This window comes from Panulirus ornatus, chromosome 73, assembly GCF_036320965.1.
Source record: "Panulirus ornatus isolate Po-2019 chromosome 73, ASM3632096v1, whole genome shotgun sequence".
Lineage (NCBI taxonomy): Eukaryota > Metazoa > Arthropoda > Malacostraca > Decapoda > Palinuridae > Panulirus > Panulirus ornatus.
The window spans coordinates 960,153-985,093 of NC_092296.1; the positions used below are offsets into that span (position 1 = coordinate 960,153).

A 24,941-nucleotide genomic window follows, 5' to 3' on the forward strand; every position below is an offset into this window, starting at 1 on the left:
ATATACATTTCAGCATCATTCACAGCGCCCCTTTCCGTTTTGCATCAAGTAAAGCGCTACGTAAGATACAATATCAAGTACAAACCCACGTACAGATTAACAGCTACAAAATACAATGCCACGCAAAGCTGTACTGCCCCACGGACGGCTCTCTGGAATAAGTACAGCGTCAAGTACAGTTTAACAGGATGTCAGCGCCGCGTACAGCTTTAGGGCATTATGAACGGCACCACGTAAAGCTCTGCACCCATGTGTACATATCAACGCCAGTATCTCTGCCACAAAACCCCTCCATCGCAGCTCCATCACCATGCTGGAGTAGGAGGAGGGAGACGTGGCCGTGGACGCAACCCCGGCAGCTGTTATCTCTATGACGATAGCTTATCTTAGGACTCCCTAACCCCCCTACCCCCATCAGGAGGCGCATCCCGTCGTCCTCTAGCCGTCATATAACGTCCTCACCGGGACATCCTTAAATCTTCCCCTTCCCTGTGTCCCTCTCTCAGGAGTGCCTATGTATCCTCCCCTATTTACCCCCTTCCCTCAGGGCTCCTCGGGTATCCTACACCAGCCACCCCCTCCCCAAGAGGCCACGGGTATCCTACCCATACCCCCTCCCAGAAGAGGAGTCCCCGGGTATCCTACACCAACCCCTTCCCCAGGGGACCAAGAGGAGTCCTACCCCAGCCCACCCAACCTCCTCCACCGCCCCATCCTTGCTTCAGAAGCAGTCAGTCGAGTTTTAAGACCACACCCAAACGCCTACTCTCACCTCTTCACATTCTCAATGTTTATAGTCGAATGCCTGCGCACTCACACGGCTTCCCTGGTCACACAAACACACATGGATATTCAAAGACCCGTACAAACACAGGCACGCATATGTCCACACGTAAGACAGACGCGGCGCATACCGCTCCGCAAGCACACATTCCTTCACGCAAATACACCAACACCATGTGTCTTGCTTTCGCCAAGGCAGAAAAAGTATATAACTCACGCACAACATTAATGCTAAATAAAGACATAAGTACTACTAATTCTTAGTTTGTATTGTGATATTATAGTGTGTTCAAAATTACGCCTCAGGAAAAATGCTGGACATCACATTTGTCATGATTTACATTGGTATGTACGTGTGTGCTTGCTAGAGCAGTTTAACCATTTAAAATGCATATTTTTATTCATTGTTGTTTACTGATTGTTATTCTCATGATGATAATGCAAGGCGGTAATGTGGGCGGCATCCAAAACACGATTAGATTGTGGCAGGAGCATATGAGCCAGCAGTTTGTGGCCAGGGTTACATCATCAACAGCAGACTGTGCATGTGGTGGCAGGTAGCGGGCTAGGCTTTGCACCGAAGGTTGTCCACGTCATCATCACATATAGCAAAGAGTCACTTTATTATTCATCCTTGTACCGCTGGTCGACTTCCTCCACTTCGAAATTATAAAACGTTTGACGACAGTTTAAGGATATGCCTTATCACTCAATATACTGAAGACAATATATATGGAGGAGGAAAAGTTTCATTGGCCAAGTCATCCAACATAATTCCGGTATTATCCAGTGTGAGGATTTCAGTAAGAACTTATTCTTGGATTGATCTACCCCTGGCTTCAGTACCAAACATCTGACATTGACTGTCCTGTGTTCGGCATGAGGCGAGTTGAGTGTGGCAAGTGCAATGTGAGGCAGAGATAGCCCACCCATTGTGTCCATTGTTGACAAGATAGCCAACTCCATCATTAATTCCCACCGGTTCACATTGCGCGGTACTGCAATTCAAGTATTCTGGACAGAATACAGTAATGCTCTTCATAAACTCAAAAGGCACGTCCATTTCGCCTGAATGTTTGATGTGAACCGATGAAGTTTTAAACTATCGCTGGGAGATTGTACATTCAACACCAGCAATTGTATCTAGATTCATCTGTTTTAGTTTAAACTCCGTCTGTTAAGTTCATCTATTTAGTTTAGGTTCTGCTAAAGTTCGTCTGTTTAGTTTTACAAAGCATATTCGTCTTAGAGTTACAAAACCCACTGGCTCCGTATTTGCTGGCTCATATGGTGGGACATTAAGCAACCTACGTTTTTGTTGTTAGGCAGCAGTTTATCTCTCATATCTGAACCAGACGAAAGACATTTTGAAAAAAAAAAAAAGACTAGCCCCCTACATGACACTGGTATGAATATTTAGGTATTCCTAGTACACTTATCCAACTCATGTTGCACGACTGGCAGAAGCCTAGCATGTGATATTATTATGTCGCGTTAGCTTTACAAGGAGAAACATATATAAAAAAAAAAAGGAAACAGTTTCATCGGTTGAGTTTTGACTATGAGCACAGTCGCACGTGCCTGACACCGAGATGGTCTGATGCACACACACACCGGTAAGACACACCACACGTCACCCGTCCCCATGTCACCTTAAACTTACCACATCAGCCACACCAGTCCTGAAATATTAGCCCGTATTTCTTGCTTCTTAAACTTCAGCACAGTACCGCCAAATGAAACGCTTTCACTCATATAACTCCCTGTGTTACATCATAATTTCGATCATTCCGAGTAATATATGTTATTGCGCAGACGACTGCTCGCTGGCTGGGTCAGAAGAGACGGAACTAGTGGCGACAGACAGTCTGCTTTATAGATCATGCCGAGCTTACGTTATTGACTCATTACTGAGCCTCAGCGCAGTATATCATGCAAAGTGTTTCTTCATTAGAGATGTACGATTTTATCTAGTGATTACCGAGTGAGCCACAGCTATTTGTGACTCATCCAGAATCCATTTATGGAAATGTCGAGCTGGGTCTGCAGTCTATAAATACCCACAGTCATTGGTCGGGTCCTTGTATATAAAGTACCGGTATTCTTCCCTGAGTCCTTGAGAAAAACCTTGTCTTCCCAACCGAGTGTCCTGATAACCTGAGAACACTTGTGTAATCGGAAGGAATTGGGGAAACCTCCACCTGTTGACAGATTGTAAACACCTGATAAGGACGAGTTTGGTGACGCGGCCTTTCCATCTTAAGCCACTATTTTTTCAACGTTTGATCTCTACGCATGAACAGCATTTGCGTTCATTCCCCTGGAGGTACTAGATGCGTCAACAAGTACACATAACGTGGCGGATGACCCAGTCTCCCATGATCACCAATTGCCTCTTCTCGTTAACGGAGGCTGGTGCTGCCATAACAGCAGTGACCACGCATAAATCTTGAACCTATGGTGAGCGAATGGTGCCGGCAGTTGGTTTTCACTGGGAATTCTACCATAAACTTATGGCTTGTTTACGAACTAATGTTCATAGATATAAAAGATTTCTGTATATATGTGTATGGAAATGCAACTGTAAAATACATTCAACAATCTCTTACCGATGTTCTCAACTTCTGTAACGATTATCTTATACTGCTCGTTTTAGTGGTAATAGTTCATAATAAGGGTAGAAACAAACTCAGGTAGAAACCAGCAGTTACATGACATGTCACATTCTCAAGTGTGAGGACAGTATGGTATGGTCTGTGTACAAAAGTCAAAGGCCATAGGAAAAATTATTAATCAATATGCTGGTCAATTATTTTTCCTTTGATGCCCGAGGGTGAAAGGCGTGCACTGGATAGAGTGAATTGGAAAGACGTGGTATCATGGGGTCGACGTGCTGTCAGTGGATTGTGGGGCCTATTTGTAGATGAGGAGCTGTGGCTTCAATGCGATTTATAAACTAACGAATTTCCTTAGTAACAAAAAAGAACGACTGAAACACTGCGATTGTAAGATGCTTCTAGCACTAACTTGGGATGCTGCAGTCAGTCCTCAAAAAATCCTTTGTTGACCGTAGTCGTGAATAGAGCATATATCATCTGTCTACAAGTTCTTTATGCACTTCTTAACCTCCAGAAGGTTACGATGAGCACAGAAGAGTCCAACTTCAAAAAGCTCTGGTCGAAACTCCAAGAAACTCTGGTAGATTCTCCTAGTTGCAAAATTTACCTTCAAAACAATTGCATGAATATTTATACTTCTGTTTACATTTGTAGTGATAGATACGAAATCAAGGGATAACTACTGCAGTGTGTTCAATGCGTCTTAGAGATGAAGATGGGAATTAAGGGAGTCCTAAACAACATAGGCGCCTTCATCGCTCCTTGGCTGGTGACCTTCGTACATTACCGGGATACGCAACGCTCACCAGCGCCGACCTCAGTGTCACCTCTACGCCAACCGCTACAATTAGCTTTATTTGTGCCATTGTGTTTCAATAAGACATCTTGTGACGTGAGATGCTACCGCGGTCTAAGAACACCCCCTCCAGTTTTGTGGCGATGATAACTGTCATGTTTATACTCTTCTTGAGTAACTGTAGCAACTATACTTTTTTTTTTTTTTTGAGATATTTTGGGTGAAACTTTCGTAGGCAGGTGCTCGGGGAAGCCAACAAGGTTGACGACAGCTTAGGATTTGGTGTGTTCAGAGCCATGATTTCGTCTGAAATTCACAGATTTCTAATAGCTCGTTAGTAGAGGAAGAGATTACAAGTGGTCTGGGGAGAGGCCGTTGGTGGAGTCCCACATTCTACACTGGCACCACTGTTGTTTGTCATTATTCATGTCAATGGGGTTCCTTGAGGGACTGAAACCTTAGACGAATATATCTGCAAATTATGTTAATTTCATCACGGCCAGATAAAGTGTTAAAGGAACTGAGAGGTAACAAAGAGACGCTTGTACGGTATACTGCCACTGTTGTAACTAGTGGCCTGATGATATTATGATAAATATAGGATAACGAAAACCGGGAATGAGAAGTCACTCACTACAATTCTTCTACAGGGAGGAACTGTGTTTGAGGGAGGAATCTGACCTTGAAAAGTGTCTTAAGATACCATCATATAGACGTGCACTTCAAGTGATGAAGACATTTCCAATCAAGTTCCTAAACAAGACGATCTTACACTTCCTCGCAAAAGATCATGGAACGATTATATGGTACGCAAAGGGGGAAAAGGTAACAGGAATTAAACAAAAAAGTTACTGAATCAGCCGTTTTAAAGCGGATGAAGACTCAAATGTGATGATCTGGAAATGCGCTCACGTCTTAGACTCCATAACCAAAGCACTGTCCTTCAGCAGAGGCAAGCAAAGTGTAATTAGGCGAAGAAACGCGAGACTAAATACAGCAAATGCCGAGCATAATGTTCAAAAGTATTTCTTCAGCCAGACACAAGTGTTGACGCCTGGGGTCACTTGAGCTAAGAGCTAGCAAGTGGGGGTTAGGGTTTACAACTTGAGACTTTTAAGTGATAACTTGCGACTCGACGGTTCGGGCGTCGCAGCCCTATCTCCTTCACCATTAATGTCAATGATGATACGATCCTTGAGCACGACGGTATGGTTGCTCAGCACGCCGGTACGAAGCTCGAGCACGACGATGTGGCCCTTCAGATTAACGGTACGGCCTTTGAGTCAAAGACTAGTTCATTTACTCATAAGGAACGTACCGCTCCGTTCGCGTAAGAAAATACCCACCCACACACAAACAAACAAAAACAAACACCCCTTTAGCCCCAGGAGTGGAGAACGACTTGTTGGCGATGCGCTGGGTGGCGAGAGGAGAGAACAAGTACATCAGTGTCGCTACGCTTGCCGACAACAGGGCCAGTGTTGGCACCAACCAGACGTGAACATGATGCGTGTGTGCCTCCCACCCAGCTAGGCAAGCAGAAGCAGGCCTGGCACGCTCTCATAGACCAAGTTTAGTCTCAAGATAAAAACTTGATCTTTGAAATCTTCATTCTTTACCAATCGATCTTTTTAAGACCTTTTCGTTTCAAGGGAGGACTGTCGTTTGTTAATTGAATCAACGATAGATGTAAAGGGCAAATAAGAAAAGGCTTTGAGTCTCTGAAGAGATTATCTGACGGACATTAATAGTATCTGCTGATGGAGACCGGGTAGAAAAGCACAAGGCTCCTCCTCACCCACAACTCCGAAACATCTCGATAGATTGAGACGATTAAAAAAAGAGGATGGAGGTCAAAACGTACGTGAATAGAATGGACATCAGATCCACGGACGTTTATGAAAGTTGCCAAATGACAAAGCATTTATGTGGTACACCTGCTGCTACACAGAGGTAGATCTACATACTGGGATAGTTAATGAGGGTTGGGGATATCCCAGGTGATGTTAGAATGGAGGCATTCTGTGTTTGGCACTGGTACCAAAGGAGACTTTTGGTCTCGCTTGACGAACAGCTCTCGTGTGTTTTGTGGCTATGTATAATTGATGTAATAATTTCAACGTAGCCAATCACTCCTAATTAACTGGGAGTGGAGCAATGACTGCATGGGGTTTCCAGGATTGAGTTGCATCCAACCTAACTGTTACTGCAGAAGAAAAATCTACAGGCGAATCATGAGCATAAGAGTGAAATGGGTTATAGGTCGAGGAACGATGATTATTTACGTTAAAAATGTAGGTGGGACACCACGGTTGACATGATCATATCGCCCCATCAACGACTATTAAGATCGAACGACCATAAAGAGCAGAGAAATAAATTCTTTGCTACACTCTTAAATGGTTCGGAGGTGATGAGAGCCCGTAGGGTAAAAGATACACTAAAACCCCTAAGATTGGAGAAGTCACACATGAGATTACTCGTAACCTAGCAATGCATAAGCAATATTAATCTGAAAAGATTACTTGTATACCTAGCAATGCATAAACACTATTAATCGAAAAAAACAGTTGATTCTAAATCTATGGAGGTGATTGGTACTGAGTGTTTCAAAGACTCACGAGAGTAACAGAAGTGAGAATGATGAGGCTATAGATGGAGAGGCTAAAAAAAAGAAAAAAAATAGTTTCTTTTAAGGATGGGTTGCACCAAGGCATGCTTCCACGAAGAATGAAAGTTTCGAGTTTTTTGTTGACAAAGAAGAATAAGGCAAGAGAGCATTAAAAGCAGCTGACTGGCACACTCCCCTACGAATCGAGAAAGTATTGGCAATCGTGTCGAACGCCTTGCTCACCTGCAGCTGAGAAGGTACACTGAAGACCTTGAACGGGGAAAATATAGGATAGAGCACAGGTGCAATGGAAGGAGAGTAGGTCGGGACGGAAGAGGGGTAAGAGATGAAAAAAAAAAAAACGAGATTTCATTGAGGTATGTTTATTAATTTGGCCAGAGTGGTATTTTGTGAAACGTGGGTTGAAAATCTTTTAGAAGTTCCGTTTTGTGAAGCAAAAGGGTGTTTCATGATGTTTGACTCGTGAAACGTATATTGGTTTGCGAGTCCATGGATTCTTATTTTTTTCAAAAATCGGAGGTTATAAGTATGCAGACATATTAGTGAATTATGCGTTGTAACATCGTGGACTTTGAAGTGTGGGTTGGTGGGTCCAAGGGGTTTCTGTAACTCGATGTTAATGTCTGTAGATTTCTAATTTGCGAGACATGCGTTACATTTTTTTTTGTGTGTGTGTGTGTGAAACGTGTTTGTTAGGTGTTACAACTTTTAGCAGTGGAACATCAACCAATACATTCATAAATGTCGTACTTGCGAAGTGTGATTATAATTGCGCAGCTATATCTTTCAGAAACTTGGGTCATGATTCCTTAGACTCGTGCTCGTGAAACATGGGTTGTAAATAGTTAACTCCTGTTAGTGAAATGGGGGTTTCTATTAAGTTTGTGGAAATGTGGTTTGTAAATCCTCGTGGAGATTTTGTGAAACGTGTTAGGAAAGTTTGTCGACTCTTTGGCTTTGATACAAAGTCGCAGTTTTTGTACCTGTTGAGAAATGAAGGCTGTATGTCTGTATATATAGGGTGTACGTGTGCACCATAGATATATGCCCTTGAGAAGTTAACAAAAAAAAAAAATCAAGGTGCGTACATTCACAAACTTTACACTTGTGAAAGAGTATTTTCTTGGTGCATTAGATATTATAATGTTGGAAATTAAAATCCATTTGACATAATCAATGACAGTGCTTTGCGGTTCCCTGTAAACATCTTTAGTGAACATTAAAATCCATTTGACTTAATTACCGTACTTTGCGGTTTCCTGTAAACATCTTTAGTGAATGGCTACAAAAGTCGGTCGTGTTCAAGTAGGTTCGGTGATTTTGCAGCTAAAGGTCATGGGGAAATCCACACTATATGTCAAATATGCAGAAAAAATAGTTTTCATGTTCGATTTCTAGTAATCTAATAAGCTCTCAAGAATCAAAATTCGAAAGCTGCGCTATTAATAACAAAATTCTTAAAATCTCCATTTGATTCTTTTACACATTTTCTCCATTAAAATTTCTCCTTCAAGACCTACATTAAAGGTCGTAGGGGAAGCCATACTACTCGTCAAATATGCAAATGGAAGAAAGTGGTTACCATGCTCATATTTCTAGCCATTGAATAAGCTCCCAGGAAACAAAATTCACAGGTTGCACAATTAACAATATATTCATTTATTCATTTGATTGTTTACCATATTTTCTAGTAAATATATCCTACTAGCCCTGCATTAGGCACGTATATAGGATTGAATCCGGTTTTTAGAAGGAACACAATATATTCAGCAAAGTGGCAAGCCTAACAGCCCCAGGGCAAAGCACGTGGAACATGTTAGGCTTACCAATCTGCTGTACCTTCCGGTATAATTCACATTTCCCATCTCTTTGCTGGAATTTTACAGAAAACCATAGCATTGTAATGTTTTCCTTTACAACTCTTTACAGAGTTACAGTCTTGAACAGTGTGTGGTTCACTCTTTAAATCCAATATACTGTTTAATACACGTACACCTGTTTGTTTACATGTATCACAATGAGGAGCCCGATAGTGTGTTACAGGCATGGAACGGAGTCCACCATTGGTGGATGGGAGGATGTGCGTGTTCGAAACCACCAATGGCGTGGCCTCTCACAAACGTACTCTTAAGTCAACTCAAGACTGAGGCAAGAGCGCACGCTTCCGTATTTCATTGATTTTCATATACAAAGGAATTAAAAATAAAGTTTATATTTTCCATTGACTTTAGTTAACGAAAAACATTGATGCTACAGGAAATATGAATATAAACGATTATTTTAGTTTTATAGGTCTTGTTCCCATTAGCTACAATGGATGCTCGCATTACCTCAAACATAACTGGATATACTCCCTCACCGGCGCAAAAACATGGGGTGGAATCCAGATACAGACGCTTTAGCACAGATTTTAGGGTTACTACGCGAATCACAATCCCCGGACACTGTAGTGCAACAATCAGTGCAACAGGTAGAATATATTTGAGTGAAAGTGCAATTAATAGAAGTCCAAAAATTGGGTGAAAGTTGAGTGGTTATGTGCGCGACCTGAAGTTCCTGGATGGGGGCGGCAGTGGACAACTGATCAAGAAGTGTTAAGTATTGATTTTTCTGAGATGAGGAGGAGCGTTTGCTTCAATCCTTAATTTGAGCATGCTGTTTGGTTGCTGGTATTAAATATACATTATCACGAAGGCTTTTTGTATTTACGATTGTTATATTCTTGTGAAGAATAATGTTATGGTGTTTGTATACGTGCTGGGCAACGCAATAATGGGACCCATGCTGCCTCGGTCCTGCTGTCCCACTCAGGTGTACTGGGACTCGGGATTGGACCTCTGATTAACATGTTTGGTTGGAATTGATTAGGAAGACAGTGGAAATATATGTTGCCTTTGAATGCGTTTGAATTTGGTTTGAATATGTTAGAGAACTCCGTGCGACGTACCTTGCTGATGTGTGGTGTAGTGGGTACTTATAAAATGTAAGGGTTCCTTCCCTTGATAATTAAAAAGGGATATTTATTGTATTTTGTAATGATAGTGTGCTGTCTTCAGAGTAGTATGAGATGGGGAAAGTGTAGAAGCACCATATTTTATCAGAAAGAGTGGGGAGGGCTATGGACTTGAGAAAAATATTAGGTGTAATGTTAATATGAATGGCAATACGTATTTAGAAGAATGTAGAATTCAGAAAAACGTCCTCTCAATTGATATGATAAATACCCAGCTTCCCAATTTAAGCTACGCATGAAATTTGACATTCAGATACTTGTCTACATTATTCTTTGTGATTACACATATACATGCATAACTTGATTTGAAACATTTTATTTACTATTGAATTAATGGATTATGTGTTATATGGGTTGGGCCGACATTCTGGCCTCGTGACAATTCGTCCTCTGCCCTAGGTTTGGTAGTTATGTTTGATTCAATTAGTTTTGGTTTGATTATCGGATTGGCGTAGCTTGATTTGGTTTATGTAATAGTTTGGGAATGAACTGTTGTTAGGAGCCAAAACATTTGGCAGCTTTATATGGCACGGGTTGCATCTTATTTGATGAGTGTGCTACATGCATTCTGGGGTACTTAGAAATCCCACATTCATTTACACTCAAGTCTCTAACTGTTATGTGTAATGCACTTAAAACACAGCTCCCAGTCCACATCCAGCCACCACAGACCCTCCCATGGTTTACCTTAGACATTTCACATGCCCTTGTTCTGTCCATTGATAGCACGTCGATCCCAGTATACCACATTGTTCCAGTCCACTCTCACCTGCCTTTATGTTCAGGCCCCAGTTGCTCAAAATCTTTTCCTCTCCATTCTTCCACCTCCAATTTGGTCTCCCGCTTCTTGTTCCCTCCACCTGTGACACATCTTTTTGTCAACCTTTTCTCACATTTTCCCCATGTGTCCTAACCATTTCAACACACCCTCTTCTGCTCTCCCAACCACACTCATTTTATTTTCACACATCTCTTACTCTTTTATTACTTGCTTTATCAAACCACCTCACACTACATATTGACCTCAAACATTTAATTTCCAACTCATCCCCCCTCCTCCGTACAACCCTATTTATAGCCCATGCTTTGCAACCGTATAAAATTGTTGGAACTCTTATTCCTTTAAACATACACATTTCTTCTCTGAGATAGTTCTCTCCTTCCACACAGTTTTCTCCATATAAACTTACATCCCAATTAACTTGTCCCTCAACCTTACTGAACCCAATAACCTTGCTCTTATTCACATTTATTCTCAACTTTCTCCTTTCATAAACTTTTCTCCAAAGTCAGTCACCATCTTCTGCAGTGTCTCACTTGAATCAGCCACTAGTGCTGTATCATTGGCGAACAACTGACACCTCCCACGCCCTCTCATCCACAACAGACTGCATACTCGCCCCTCCAAAAGTCTTGCATTTACCTCGCATACCATTCCATCCATAAACATATTAAGGAACCATGGGGACATCACACACCCCTGCCACAGACTGACCTTCACTGCGAACCAACCCCTCTCCTGTCTTTCTGCCTGTACACATGCCTTACTTCCTTGATAAAATTTTTCATCTGTTTCTTGCAACTTTCCTCCCACACCATATCATCTTAATACCTTCCACAAAGCACATCAATGCTTATCATATGCTTTCTCCAGATCCATTAATGCTACATACAAATCCATCTTGTTTTTCTAAGTATTTCTCTCTTTTTTCAAAGCAAACTTCTGTATAAGGCATCAATAGGAGGTGGAGTTTGTTCTAATATGAAAAGAAGCAAGTGCTAATTGGTGTGATATGTTAGCACCAGACAGTGCAGCGCTTAATGCTGCTTTGATAATATACTTTCAGTAATGTTTGTTATTTTTTCATGGATAGAGAATGAGGCCAGTTTTGCCCCTTTTTTTTTTTTTTTTCTAAATGATGTTCTTTCATTTCATTGAATATTTAGTTTTTTAAGACTGGGAAGTATGGTGTCTGGTGGTTTACTGATTGGGAAACAAATTGATGAAAATACATTCGAAAGAGTTGTTTTTATCATGTTTTAAAATACATTTTTGCTGTCTCCTGTGTTAGCGAGGTAGTATAAGGAAACAGACGAAAGAATGGCCCAACCCGCCCTCATGCACATGTATATACATACGTCCACACACACATATACATACCTATATATTTCAACGTGTACATATAGGTACACTGACATATGCATATATACACATGTACATATTCATACTTGCTGCCTTCATCCATTCCCATTGCCACCTCACCACATATATATATATATATATATATATATATATATATATATATATATATATATATATATATATACCCATTTTTGCTTTCCGAGATAATGTTCTCGACTTCCACACATTCTTCAAGGCTCCCAGAATTTTCGCCCCCTCCCCCATCCTATGATCCACTTCCGCTTCCATGGTTCCATCCACTGCCAGATCCACTCCCAGATATCTAAAACACTTTACTTCCTCCAGTTTTTCTCCATTCAAACTCACCTCCCAATTGACTTGACCCTCAACCCTACTGTACCTAATAACCTTGCTCTTATTCACATTTACTCTTAACTTTCTTCTTTCACACACTTTACCAAACTCAGTCACCAGCTTCTGCAGTTTCTCACATGAATCAGCCACCAGCGCTGTATCATCAGCGAACAACAACTGACTCACTTCCCAAGCTCTCTCATCCCCAACAGACTTCATACTTGCCCCTCTTTCCAAAACTCTTGCATTCACCTCCCTAACAACCCCATCCATAAACAAATTAAACAACCATGGAGACATCACACACCCCTGCCGCAAACCTACATTCACTGAGAACCAATCACTTTCCTCTCTTCCTACACGTACACATGCCTTACATCCTCCATAAGAACTTTTCACTGCTTCTAACAACTTGCCTCCCACACCATATATTCTTAATACCTTCCACAGAGCATCTCTATCAACTCTATCATATGCCTTCTCCAGATCCATAAATGCTACATACAAATCCATTTGCTTTTCTAAGTATTTCTTACATTCTTCAAAGCAAACACCTGATCCACACATCCTCTACCACTTCTGAAACCACACTGCTCTTCCCCAATCTGATGCTCTGTACATGCCTTCACCCTCTCAATCAATACCCTCCCATATAATTTACCAGGAATACTCAACAAACTTATACCTCTGTAATTTGAGCACTCACTCCTATCCCCTTTGCCTTTGTACAATGGCACTATGCACGCATTCCGCCAATCCTCAGGCACCTCACCATGAGTCATACATACATTAAATAACCTTACCAACCAGTCAACAATACAGTCACCCCTCTTTTTTAATAAATTCCACTGCAATACCATCCAAACCTGCTGCCTTGCCGGCTTTCATCTTCCGCAAAGCTTTTACTACCTCTTCTCTGTTTACCAACTCATTTTCCCTAACCCTCTCACTTTGCACACCACCTCGACCAAAACACCCTATATCTGCCACTCTATCATCAAACATATTCAACAAACCTTCAAAATACTCACTCCATCTCCTTCTCACATCACCACAACTTGTTATCACCTCCCCATTTGCGCCCTTCACTGAAGTTCCCATTTGCTCCCTTGTCTTACGCACTTTATTTACCTCCTTCCAGAACATCTTTTTATTCTCCCTAAAATTGTGGGAATATGTGATAGAATGTAAGAAAGTAAATTCTTGATTAATATGGGTAAAACTGAAAGTTGATGGAGAGAGATGGGTGATTATTGGTGCATATGCACCTGGGCATGAGAAGAAAGATCATGAGAGGCAAGTGTTTTGGGAGCAGCTGAATGAGTGTGTTAGTGGTTTTGATGCACGAGACCGGGTTATAGTGATGGGTGATTTGAATGCAAAGGTGAGTAATGTGGCAGTTGAGGGAATAATTGGTATACATGGGGTGTTCAGTGTTGTAAATGGAAATGGTGAAGAGCTTGTAGATTTATGTGCTGAAAAAGGACTGATGATTGGGAATACCTGGTTTAAAAAGCGAGATATACATAAGTATACTTATGTAAGTAGGAGAGATGGCCAGAGAGCATTATTGGATTACGTGTTAATTGACAGGCGCGCGAAAGAGAGACTTTTGGATGTTAATGTGCTGAGAGGTGCAACTGGAGGGATGTCTGATCATTATCTTGTGGAGGCTAAGGTGAAGATTTGTATGGGTTTTCAGAAAAGAAGAGTGAATGTTGGGGTGAAGAGGGTGGTGAGAGTAAGTGAGCTTGGGAAGGAGACTTGTGTGAGGAAGTACCAGGAGAGACTGAGTACAGAATGGAAAAAGGTGAGAACAATGGAAGTAAGGGGAGTGGGGGAGGAATGGGATGTATTTAGGGAATCGGTGATGGATTGCGCAAAAGATGCTTGTGGCATGAGAAGAGTGGGAGATGGGTTGATTAGAAAGGTAGTGAGTGGTGGGATGAAGAAGTAAGAGTATTAGTGAAAGAGAAGAGAGAGGCATTTGGACGATTTTTGCAGGGAAAAAATGCAATTGAGTGGGAGATGTATAAAAGAAAGAGACAGGAGGTCAAGAGAAAGGTGCAAGAGGTGAAAAAAAGGGCAAATGAGAGTTGGGGTGAGAGAGTATCATTAAATTTTAGGGAGAATAAAAAGATATATATATATATATATATATATATATATATATATATATATATATATATATATATGATATAATTTACGTAGCTGCTGTCTCTCGCGTTTGTGAGGTAGCGCAGGAAACTAGATGGAAGAATGTCCCAACCCACCCACATATTCATGTATATACATAAATGCCCACACATGCACATAGACGTACCTATACATTTCAATATATACATACAATATACATTTATATATTTATTTATTTACATTGTCGCTGTCTACCGCGTTAGTAAGGTAGCGCAAGGAAACAGACAAAAGAACGGCCCATCCCACCCACATACACGTTTATACATACACGTACTTCGTCTCTTCGATGTATATCAACTGACTGTTATATTTCTCTTGTGTCTCCCCTGATGATGTGATTATTACGCAAAAGTGCACTTGGGAACTTTTCGTGTTTCATTTTCCCCGTGGACTCATAGAATATATATATATATATATATATATATATATATATATATATATATATATATATATATATATATAATAATATATATACTTTAAAAGGGCCCAGTCCTCTGTTCTTAACGCTACCTCGCTAATGCGGGAAATGGCGAATAGTTTGAAAAAAAAAAAAACTTTCTCCCCTATCCCTATCCCTGCGTGTCGTAGAAGGCGACTAAAAGGGAAGGGAGCGTGGGGCTGGAAATCCTCCCCTCTTTTTTTTTTTTTTTTTTTTTTTTTTTTTTTTTCCAAAGGAAGGAACAGAGAAGGGGGCTGGATGAGGATGTTTCCTCAGACGCCCAGCAGTCCTCTGTTCTTAACGCTTCCTCGCTGATGCGGGAAATGGCGAATAGTATGAAAGAAAAGAAAGAAATATATATATATATATATATATATCCCCAAAACAGACGTATAAACCTGCTGAAAAGCCTACCAAACTTGCAGCATCCAGTTCATTTAGGTCTAGGTCATCCTCTATAAACATATCAGACTACATATAAAAATGGTACCACAGCTTAAAATTTACTTCAGATCCCTTCTTTTGAAAAGGGTTCACTAATTTATTATGAAGACTAAGCAGTATCAGAAAAGTACTAGTTGGTACTCCTGAAATTATCGCATTATTAGTTTTGTCTATAAATCATTGTCATCTAGTGATATTTCTCCAGGAGTCCTTCCGATCCTCTTTGAGTACTTCATTTGTACCTTCCTAACAAATTAAAACATGTACTATGTCTGCCCCAACACTGTCCATAGTAGTCATGTGTTCAGTCCTTTGTGGATGACATTAATGACTTTACGTAATAACCTTTAGGATGAAACGGTGAAAGTTGATTTGTGAACATGATAACTTTGTGGATGTAAGAGAATAATGAAATAACTATTTGCCAAAATTATTTCATACAGTAATACAAAGAATACTAAAGCAGTTCGTACATTTTGTCATATGGGTTCCTTGCATAAATATGCAGGATCAGATTTCCGAAGACCTCTTGCTCCTGAGCATTTCAGATTAGTGACTTGAGAATATGAGTCTTAAATTGTATCAGCGACATTCTGATTCATATTTAGAACATAGAGCGAAAGTGATTTTTGAATACAACCTGTTTGGATATCAAGCTGAACTCTTCTTTGATGAGGGCATTCACGATCTTGAAAGTTTTAAATTCCAAGAGACTGGCAGTGTGACTAGCCAGCCATCTCATTGCCTACCCAGAAGCTTTCCCTGTATTTACAAGTCTAGTTAGATCCTGATATTTGTCATTTTAGAAAATTATGATAATACACGTCTTGGCCCAGAGGCCAGTGACGTATCGGTTTCACACATATTTTGGAAAATAACTATAGGTCATGTGTGAGACTTCCCCATATTTTGCATCTAGCCATACCTGCTGTTAAGTTGTTGGCTGTCCGTGCATTTTGAGGCACCAGTGTAGGTTATCTGTAGTTTTAACTTAATATACTCTTTGTTTCTTGATGGTTGTTTCTCACTGTGTAGTAGTTTTGTCTTTATTGGTAGGAGTAGGGAATTGTTATTTTTCACCGTCAGTGTCTGCTTTAGAACTCCTATGCGTGCCAGTAGTAGGTAGATAAACTTGTATGAATTGTCTGGTGAAAGATTTTTGCAATAGGCTTAAGTAATATATAGATACAGATTGAGAACATAGTCAATGCAGGTTTTATAGTTGAGCTAAGTACTATGCATTTTTTTTTTCTTTTTTCAGAAACTAGAAGAACTCAACAAATTCACAGACTTCAACAAATACCTTATATTTGTCCTCACAAAACTAACTTCAGAAGGTAAATATATAGGCAGTTAAGTTATATGTCATCTAGGATTTATATTTCAGGTTTATGTAGCTGTTTGGCTTATTTATTTATTTTGTTTATTGTGATTTGCTTAACTTCCGAGGGTCACACTGGATAATGAGGATTATATAAGTGTGTGTGTTGTTGGGAGTTTTTTATTTTTTCATTGAGATGTGCACTGATTTTAGTTACTTGGCCCTAGATTAGTTTATTCATAAACCTCACTCCTCAAACGTTACTGGTGAAAATTTTTTCATCCTTATTTTTTCCCTGTTTATTCACCTTTGTAAAGCTTTTTCTTTATTTCCTTACCATAGCTTCCCCTCTGTTTTTGCCAGATGAACCAACGAGATCCCTAAGTGGGCTAATTTTGAAGAATAATGTCAAGGCACACTTTCATCAATTTCCCCCTGATGTGGCACAGTTTATTAAGGTTAGTAATATGTTTTGTTTTGGTTCATATATTTTCTTATATTGTGTTTGTGTTTTTCGGAAGCATTTAGAATTTTATTATGGCTTTTATACATAATTTAAGACTATGATATTACAGCACTCTTTGATATCTTTGGAATGATTGGCTGTGGAGAATGTGATATCCTTAGGCTAGTTACAATCGGTTCACTTGAGTAAAGTGAAATATCGAGGCAAGTTTCACACACAAGTTACTTGGGGAAGTATCATAAGATAAATTTTGATTTGCTTCCTGCTTTGTAACCATCAGGCAGAATGTTTGTCTGCTGTGGGGGATCCATCGCCACTCATTCGGGCAACAGTTGGCATTCTTATCACTACAACTGCATCAAAAGGTGAACTCTCCACTTGGCCAGAGCTCTTGCCTAGACTTTGTGAAATGCTTGACTCAGCAGACTACAATGTTTGTGAGGTATTTATTCATATTTTTGTTGCTTACACCCCAAAAAAGTATCAAGTGTAATTTTTATACTTACGTATATTTTTTAATCTATATTTTTTTCTGGTCGTATCTATGGATGGTTGTAAGTCACATATGTCCTAAGTCAGGGAGCATCTTTATGTATGTGCGAGGAGATTCTTGGAGAGAGGGCCAAGCATGCAATCTGTGGGGGATGAGTGGGCCAAGGGAACGAGTCAGTTGTTTGCTGATGAATCAGCACTGTTGGCAGATTTGAGTGAGAATGTTTGCTGATGAATCAGCACTGGTGGCAGATTTGAGTGAGAAACTGTATACGTGGGTGATTTAGTTTAGAAGGATGTGTGAAAGGAGAAAGTTGAGATTAAATGTAAATAAAAGCAAGTTGTTAAGTTTGGCAGGGTTAAGGGACAGTTTACTTGGGATCTGAGTTGGACTGGAGAAAGTGAAGCGTTTTAGATACCTGGGAGTGAACATGGTAGTTAATGGAACCATTGAGGTGGAAGCAAGTCATAGGATTGTGGGAAGGGGTGAAGGTTATGGGAGTGCTGAAGAGTGTGTGGAAAGGGAATATTATCTGGAAGGGCAGAAATGGGTATGTTTGAAGGTATCGTATTCCCCAAAATATGGATGCTAAGCATGGGCTGTACGTACATAAAGCTATGCAGAGGAGAGTGGATATTTTGGAAAAGAAATGTTTGAGGATAGTATGTGGTGCGAGGTGGTTTGATTGTATATGTAGTGAAAGGGTAAGAGATGTGTGGAAATAAAAGGACTCTATGGTTGGAAGAGTAGAAGAGAGTGTGCAGAAATGGTATGGACATATGGAGAAAAGAGTGAAGAAAGGTTGACAGAGGATGCATGGGCTAAAAATGGAGGGAACAAGGAGAACAGGGAGGTGGAGGGATGGATCGAAAAAGATTTTGAGCAATTTTGAACATGCAGGAGGGTGAAAGGCATTCAGTGGATAGATTGAATTGAAATATTGTGGTATGCTGGTGTCAACTTACTGTCAGTGGACTGAACCAGAGCACAGAGTATGTGAAGTGTCTTGGGTAAACCATGGAAAGGTCCATGGGGTTTGGTTGTGGATATGGGGATGCATTCTGTTCTTCTCTCCCCTCCCCTTCTCTAATCTCTCTCTCTCTCTCTCCCCTTAAAGCATGGATATCGAGTTTTGATTCATCTTGGATGGATTAGTGTGAGGGCTTGGATATTTGTTTAGGCAATTATTGTGATTTTAACCCATCTGGAAATTTTATAGTTATTACAATTTTCTTTTTCGTATTTTTGCATTTTACACAAGATTTTGAAGTAATTACATTTGAAGAATGCTGTATATATAGCAAAAAAAACTAAAACCTCCTCTGGGAATTGGGTCTTCTATTTTTGATGGGCAAATTGATATTGTAATGTATTGTTTACCCATGATTTACTAATTTTGGTCATTTATTATTTGCAGAAAGTGAGCTCAGAGTTTTCAGATGGGAAGTCTGTGGTTGTGATTATTTAAATGTTTATGCTCTAGTAGTAAGGAGATTACTAACATAATGAGTACTTTCATTGATGCAAGTTTGATCTTTCTGCAACAGGGAGCATTCGGTGCATTGCAGAAAATCTGTGAAGACAGTGCAGAATTCTTGGAAAAGAGCCCTGACCGGCCTCTTGATACCTTAATCCCAAAGTTCCTTCAGTTCTTCAAACATACATCCTCAAAAATCAGGTAAATTTTTTTCATATAATTGTAAACTAGATGTGTATACTGTGGAGTTTTTATTAAAAAGGATATGAAATTTTGGTTGATGTGTTCATTTGAAAAATATATTTTATCCATTGTTTAAGTACACGACAGGAATTTAGATGTTAATAATGACTTTTTCATTAATGTATTTTGTTCATGAAATCTGCCTCCTCCAGGAACACTGCCATAGGCTTGGTAAATGCAGACAGCATACATATCCTTAAGTAATAGTATGATAGTGGAGAATATTCTTTGGACAGGGCCTCTAACTTTGAGTAAATATATGATAGTGGAAGATATTTTTTGGACAAGGCCTCATAAGGTTATAACTCATTCCCTGTCTAGTATGAATTGTCAGTTACATGTACAGATACATCTAATACTTCTTGGTCATTTTCTTTATGATCACATCTTGATGGCTACAACAAGATTCCTTTGCCATTCATTAAATTCATTCTTTAATACTTTTTGGAAACGGAAGGTTTTAGTACGTGACTTTTCTTCCTTTGGATTATCTGGGGGTTGTGTTCTGCAAAAACCAGGCAGGAAGAGAAATTGCACATTGTGAAGCAATAGATAGATATAGAGAAAATATGATCGTGCAACAGTGTGAGATAGATTTTTACCAGATTATCATTATATTAGTTGAGAAAATGGGATTTTGTAACATTGTTAGATATAATATTCCAGATAAATTTTAACCAGATTTTCATCATATTCATTAGATATTAACACCAATATTAACAGAAATGTCTTTTGATAAATTTGGGATATTATTCCTGATGAAAATAAATCAGTCCTTATGTTGTGGATTGTAGATTCATGTATGTTGTAAGCATGCCCAAGCGCTGATGCTCCCTCACCAGTATGAGCACTTCATAAGGCTTCTAGCTTTGTTTCTAAGGTCAGAGAGGTTCTCTCCTTTTTAACTGCTGGATCTGGAATAAGAAATGTTGCTGGATGATTGAATTTCATATTAAGAAACATAAACACAACAGGTTGCATGGAAATCATAGTAGCAGGTATATCCAATTCATTAAAGAAGCACAGATCTGTGCATGAGTCTAGAAACTGAGAGACTGACCCGCCGATGGGAACTTGGTGTGCTCCACCTGCCAACCCACACTGAAGTTCTGGTGCATTTTCTACCTCGCACAGCTACATAGTAGATAGTAGATAATTTTAACCATTTAAGAAGAGGGATTGGTAAAAGTATGTTCCTCGCAGAAGAGTGACTTTGCAGTTCATGATCTTGCGTAAAGTGAGGTATGGGTGGTTGTACCATAGTGTAATACTCTTAAGTCCTGGAAAAAGGCTCAGACATGGCAGAAGTGAGTTTGACTGTTGGACCATGAATTTTATCAGTTTGAGTTTATGAATATTTCATGAAAGATTGGAGGTAGGTTACATGTATATCTTAATTGAATTAGAGCATGGAAAATTAATTAAATGGAGAGAATGGGTGAGGAAAGATTGACCAAGAGGATATATGTGTCAGAGGTGGAGGGAACGAGGAGAATTGGGAGACCAAATTGGAGGTGGAAAGATGGAGTGAAAAAGATTTTGAGTGACTGGGGCCTGAACATGCAGGAGGGTGAAAGGCATGCAAGGAATAGAGTGAATTGGAACGATGTGGTATACCGGGGTCGACGTGCTGTCTGGATTGAACCAGGGCATGTGAAGCATCTGGGGTAAACCATGGAAAGTTTTGTGGGGCCTGGATGTGGAAAAGGAGCTGTGGTTTCGGTGCATTATTACATGACAGCTAGAGACTGAGTGTGAACAAATGGGGCCTTTGTTGTATTCCTAGTGCTACCTCGTGCACATAAGGGGGGAGGGGGTTGTTATTTCATGTATGGCAGGGTGGCGATGGGAATGAATGAAGGCAGACAGTATGCATTATGAACATGTGTATATATGTATATGTCTGTGTGTGTATATATATATATATATGTATGTATACGTTGAGATGTATAGGTATGTATATTTGCGTGTGGACGTTTATGTACATAAATGTGTATGTGGGTGGGTTCGGCCATTCTTTCGTCTGTTTCCCTGTGCTACCTCGCTAACGCGGGAGACAGCGACAAAGCAAAATGAATAGAAATAAGATAAGTATGATATTGGGTAGTGGTTGACTGAAAAGGTTCCCATGATTCAACTTGTTTAAGCTATAGATAGAATTGGATAGGTAGAGGAATTGCTATATGTACTCTGCTGATATTTTTTGAGTCAGATCAGGCTTGAATTGTATGGAACACTTGCCTCACATCTTTATTTTCTCATTTACAGATCTCATGCCATTGCCTGTGTGAATCAGTTCATCATCAGTAAAACTCAGGCTCTCATGACAAATATTGATGCCTTCCTACAAGTGAGTTGAGATTCTTTATATCTAATTATTTATTCCGTACTATCCTCTCCTATTAGTTATTCTCCAGTATCAGTTATATGCTCTGGTTGTCATTTTATTAATTTGTACATAATAGGATGTTAAATTCTGGAGTGGAAAAGGTTTTTGAGTGCTTAAGGCTTGAACATTAGGGAGTGTATGGTGTGCAGAGGGTAGAGTGAATTTAAGTGAAGTGGTATACAGGGTGTGATATGCTGTTAGTGGACTTCTCCAGGGCACATAAAATGGCTAATGGAAACCATGGAAGGGTTTGTGTGACTTTAATGTAGGTAATAGCTTATGGTTTAGGTGCATTACACATGACAGCTTGAGAATGGAGGCTATTTCTTCATCTTTTCTTTACGCTACTTCAATAATGAGAGGAGCAGCGAAAAAGTATGACAGAAAAAAAAGCAGGGGCATCGATGATGTTTCCTGTAGGGTGAGGTAGCACTGGGAATGGATTGAAGCCAAGCAAGTATTTGTATGTGTATATATGTATATGTATGTGTATTTATTTTATTTATTATACTTTGTTACTGTCTCCCGTGTTAGCCAGGTAGCGTAAGGAAACAAATGAAATGATGGCCCAACCCACCCACATACACATGTATATACCTGCATGTCCACACACGCACGTATACATACCTATACATCAACATATACATATATATACACACAGACGTATACATGAAATAACTACCCCCACACATGAAATAACAACCCCCTCCCCTGCATGTGTGCGAGGTAGCGTTAGGAAAAGGCAACAAAGGCCACATTCGTTCACACTCAGTCTCTAGCTATCATGTATAATGCACCGAAACCACAGCTCCCTTTCCACATCCAGGTCCCACTGGATGTGTGGATCAGGTGTTTGCTTTGAAGAATGTATGTGAGAAATACTTAGAAAAGCAAATGAATTTGTATGTAGCATTTATGGATCTAGAGAAGGCATATGATAGAGTTGATAGAGATTCTCTGTGGAAGGCATTAAGAATATATGGTGTGGGAGGCAAATTGTTAGAAGCAGTGAAAAGTTTTTATTGAGAATGTAAGGCATGTGTACTAGTAGGAAGAGAGGAAAGTGATTGGTTCTGAGTGAATGTAGGTTTGCGGCATGGGTGTGTGATGTCTCCATGGTTGTTTGATTTGTTTATGGATGGGGTTGTTAGGAAGGCGAATGCAAGAGTTTTGGAAAGAGCGTCAAGGATGCAGTCTGTTGTGGATGAGAGAGCTTGGGAAGTGAGTCAGTTGTTGTTCGCTAATGATACAGCGCTGGTGGCTGATTCGGGTGAGAAACTGCAGAAACTGGCGATTGAGTTTTGGTAAAGTGTTTGAAAGAAGAAAGCTGAGAGTGAATGTGAATAAGAGCATGGTTATTAGGTACAGTAGTGTTGAGGGACAAGTCAGTTGGGAGGTGCATTTGAATGGAGAAAAACTGGAGGAAGTGAAATGTTTTAGATAAGTGGAAGTAGATTTGGCAGCGGATGGAACCATGGAAGCGGAAGTGAATCATAGGGTGGGGGAGGGGGCAAAAGTTCTGGGAGCGTTGAAGAATGTATACTTTGAAATTAAATATTTAGGTATGTATATGTGCGTGTGTGGGTATATGAGTATGTGGGTGGGTTGGGCCATTTCTTTGTTTCTTTGCGCTACCTTGCTAATGCGGGAGACAGCGACAAGGTATAATACATAAATAAGTACATGTATATTAGTAGATGGGTTGTTCTTCGTCTGTTTCTCGGTGCCACCTTGCTGACTCGGAAAACAGCAATCAAGTATAATAAAAAAAATTTCCCCCTAGCAGTCAGCTGCTGTGGTCTATTTCTTATTCCAGCCTGTTTTGCAGTGGTGAAATGTTGTTATTAACCACATTGTGACATTCCTTCAGAGTTTAGAAATCAGTCATATGAGTCAGCACTGCTGGTCTTGTACAAAATGTCCATTTGTTTAAGAAACATATAAGATTGTTGATTTTATTATTATTTCTAATTCATGCTATCTTATTCATGTACTCATGATGTATTTAATGTTTGTATCAGAATGAAATGTTTGGTGTTAAGAATGATATGCATGAGAGGTTATCATGTTAGAACATGTCTCCATTGTGAGCCAATGGCCACATCATCTGTCTTGTGGCCCCACCTTGCTCAGTGACAGGAAGGCTTCTGTAGAGTGTGGAAGTGACAGTGTATCAATAGACCAGTAGTATCTTGCAGTAGCTATATTCTTTTATTTTGACTGGTGAAATATTTTTCTGCAGTAGGATAAACAGAATTCTATACATTTTGATCTTTCACCAAGGTTGAGTCCACCTTCGTGATTAATATGATTATACTCCTTATGATATCTTTTGCGTGGGACCCTTATGTTAAGTTTATCACCGTGGTGTATTGTTTGCTCTTCAACAATAAATTGTTAGTGAAGCTGGCTTTTTATGATGAAGTTCAACATTCAAAGTTAAAGTGCATGTTATAACATTTGGCTGGATCTACAATGCATGTGTGTTCCAGTCATGGCAGAAATTGTGAATGAATTCTAAGTAAGCACTGTTGTTAATTCCTTTAAACTGTAAGATTTGATTTTTAATGTCTTAGAAAGAGGAAAATTAGAATTTCATAATTTGTATTTTCTCTGGAGTAGTATTGATTTGACGCCCTCATTGCATATATCCAGTAACATTAAAGCATTTTGTGTAGGTTTTTGGTTATTATTTCTTAAACTTCAACATTTAGTTACAGTTACATTCAGTTGAAATGAATTTTTTCCATAGATAAGTTTTTATATTTTACTCATACTAAAGGTTTTTGTTGCAGAATTTGTTCCACCTTGCCATGGATGATGACCCAGATGTGCGCAAGAATGTCTGTCGTGCCCTTGTTATGCTGTTGGATGCACACATCTCCTCCCTCATTCCTCACATGCACAACATTATTGAGTACATGATGATCCGAACACAGGTAAGTTACTTCAGTAAGTTTTTGAATAATTGATTCCTTTTTTAAATATATTGTGTACTTGATGCTAATTATGTCAAGAAGAATATGGATGGATTTCACAATATCGAACAATATTGGGAGAGAACAACTGTTAATCACAGATGGATTGTTAACATAGCATAATACTCCTTATCATATCTCAGTAATTGGCCTCAT

The 24,941-nt window shown here is 39.7% G+C and overlaps 1 protein-coding gene across 3 annotated transcripts in view; it reads left to right on the plus strand.

Moving 5' to 3' along the window:
• The first annotated feature begins 9,127 nt into the window (after positions 1-9,127).
• Tnpo (transportin 1) overlaps positions 9,128-24,941 on the plus strand; it is a 78,781-nt gene continuing 62,967 nt past the window's right edge. For 2 of the 3 annotated variants that reach the window (XR_011712619.1, XM_071661137.1), the window contains exons 1-7: positions 9,147-9,299; positions 16,680-16,755; positions 17,103-17,197; positions 17,486-17,647; positions 19,246-19,376; positions 21,687-21,768; positions 24,603-24,746. Coding sequence is in view for 2 of the 3 variants with exons in the window: in XM_071661137.1 (XP_071517238.1) it covers positions 9,201-9,299; positions 16,680-16,755; positions 17,103-17,197; positions 17,486-17,647; positions 19,246-19,376; positions 21,687-21,768; positions 24,603-24,746 (789 nt within the window). In the remaining variant the exon portion in view is untranslated. Of the gene's footprint in view, positions 9,300-16,679; positions 16,756-17,102; positions 17,198-17,485; positions 17,648-19,245; positions 19,377-21,686; positions 21,769-24,602; positions 24,747-24,941 lie in introns of all 3 variants that reach the window. The other variant, XM_071661138.1, reaches the window with a different exon arrangement.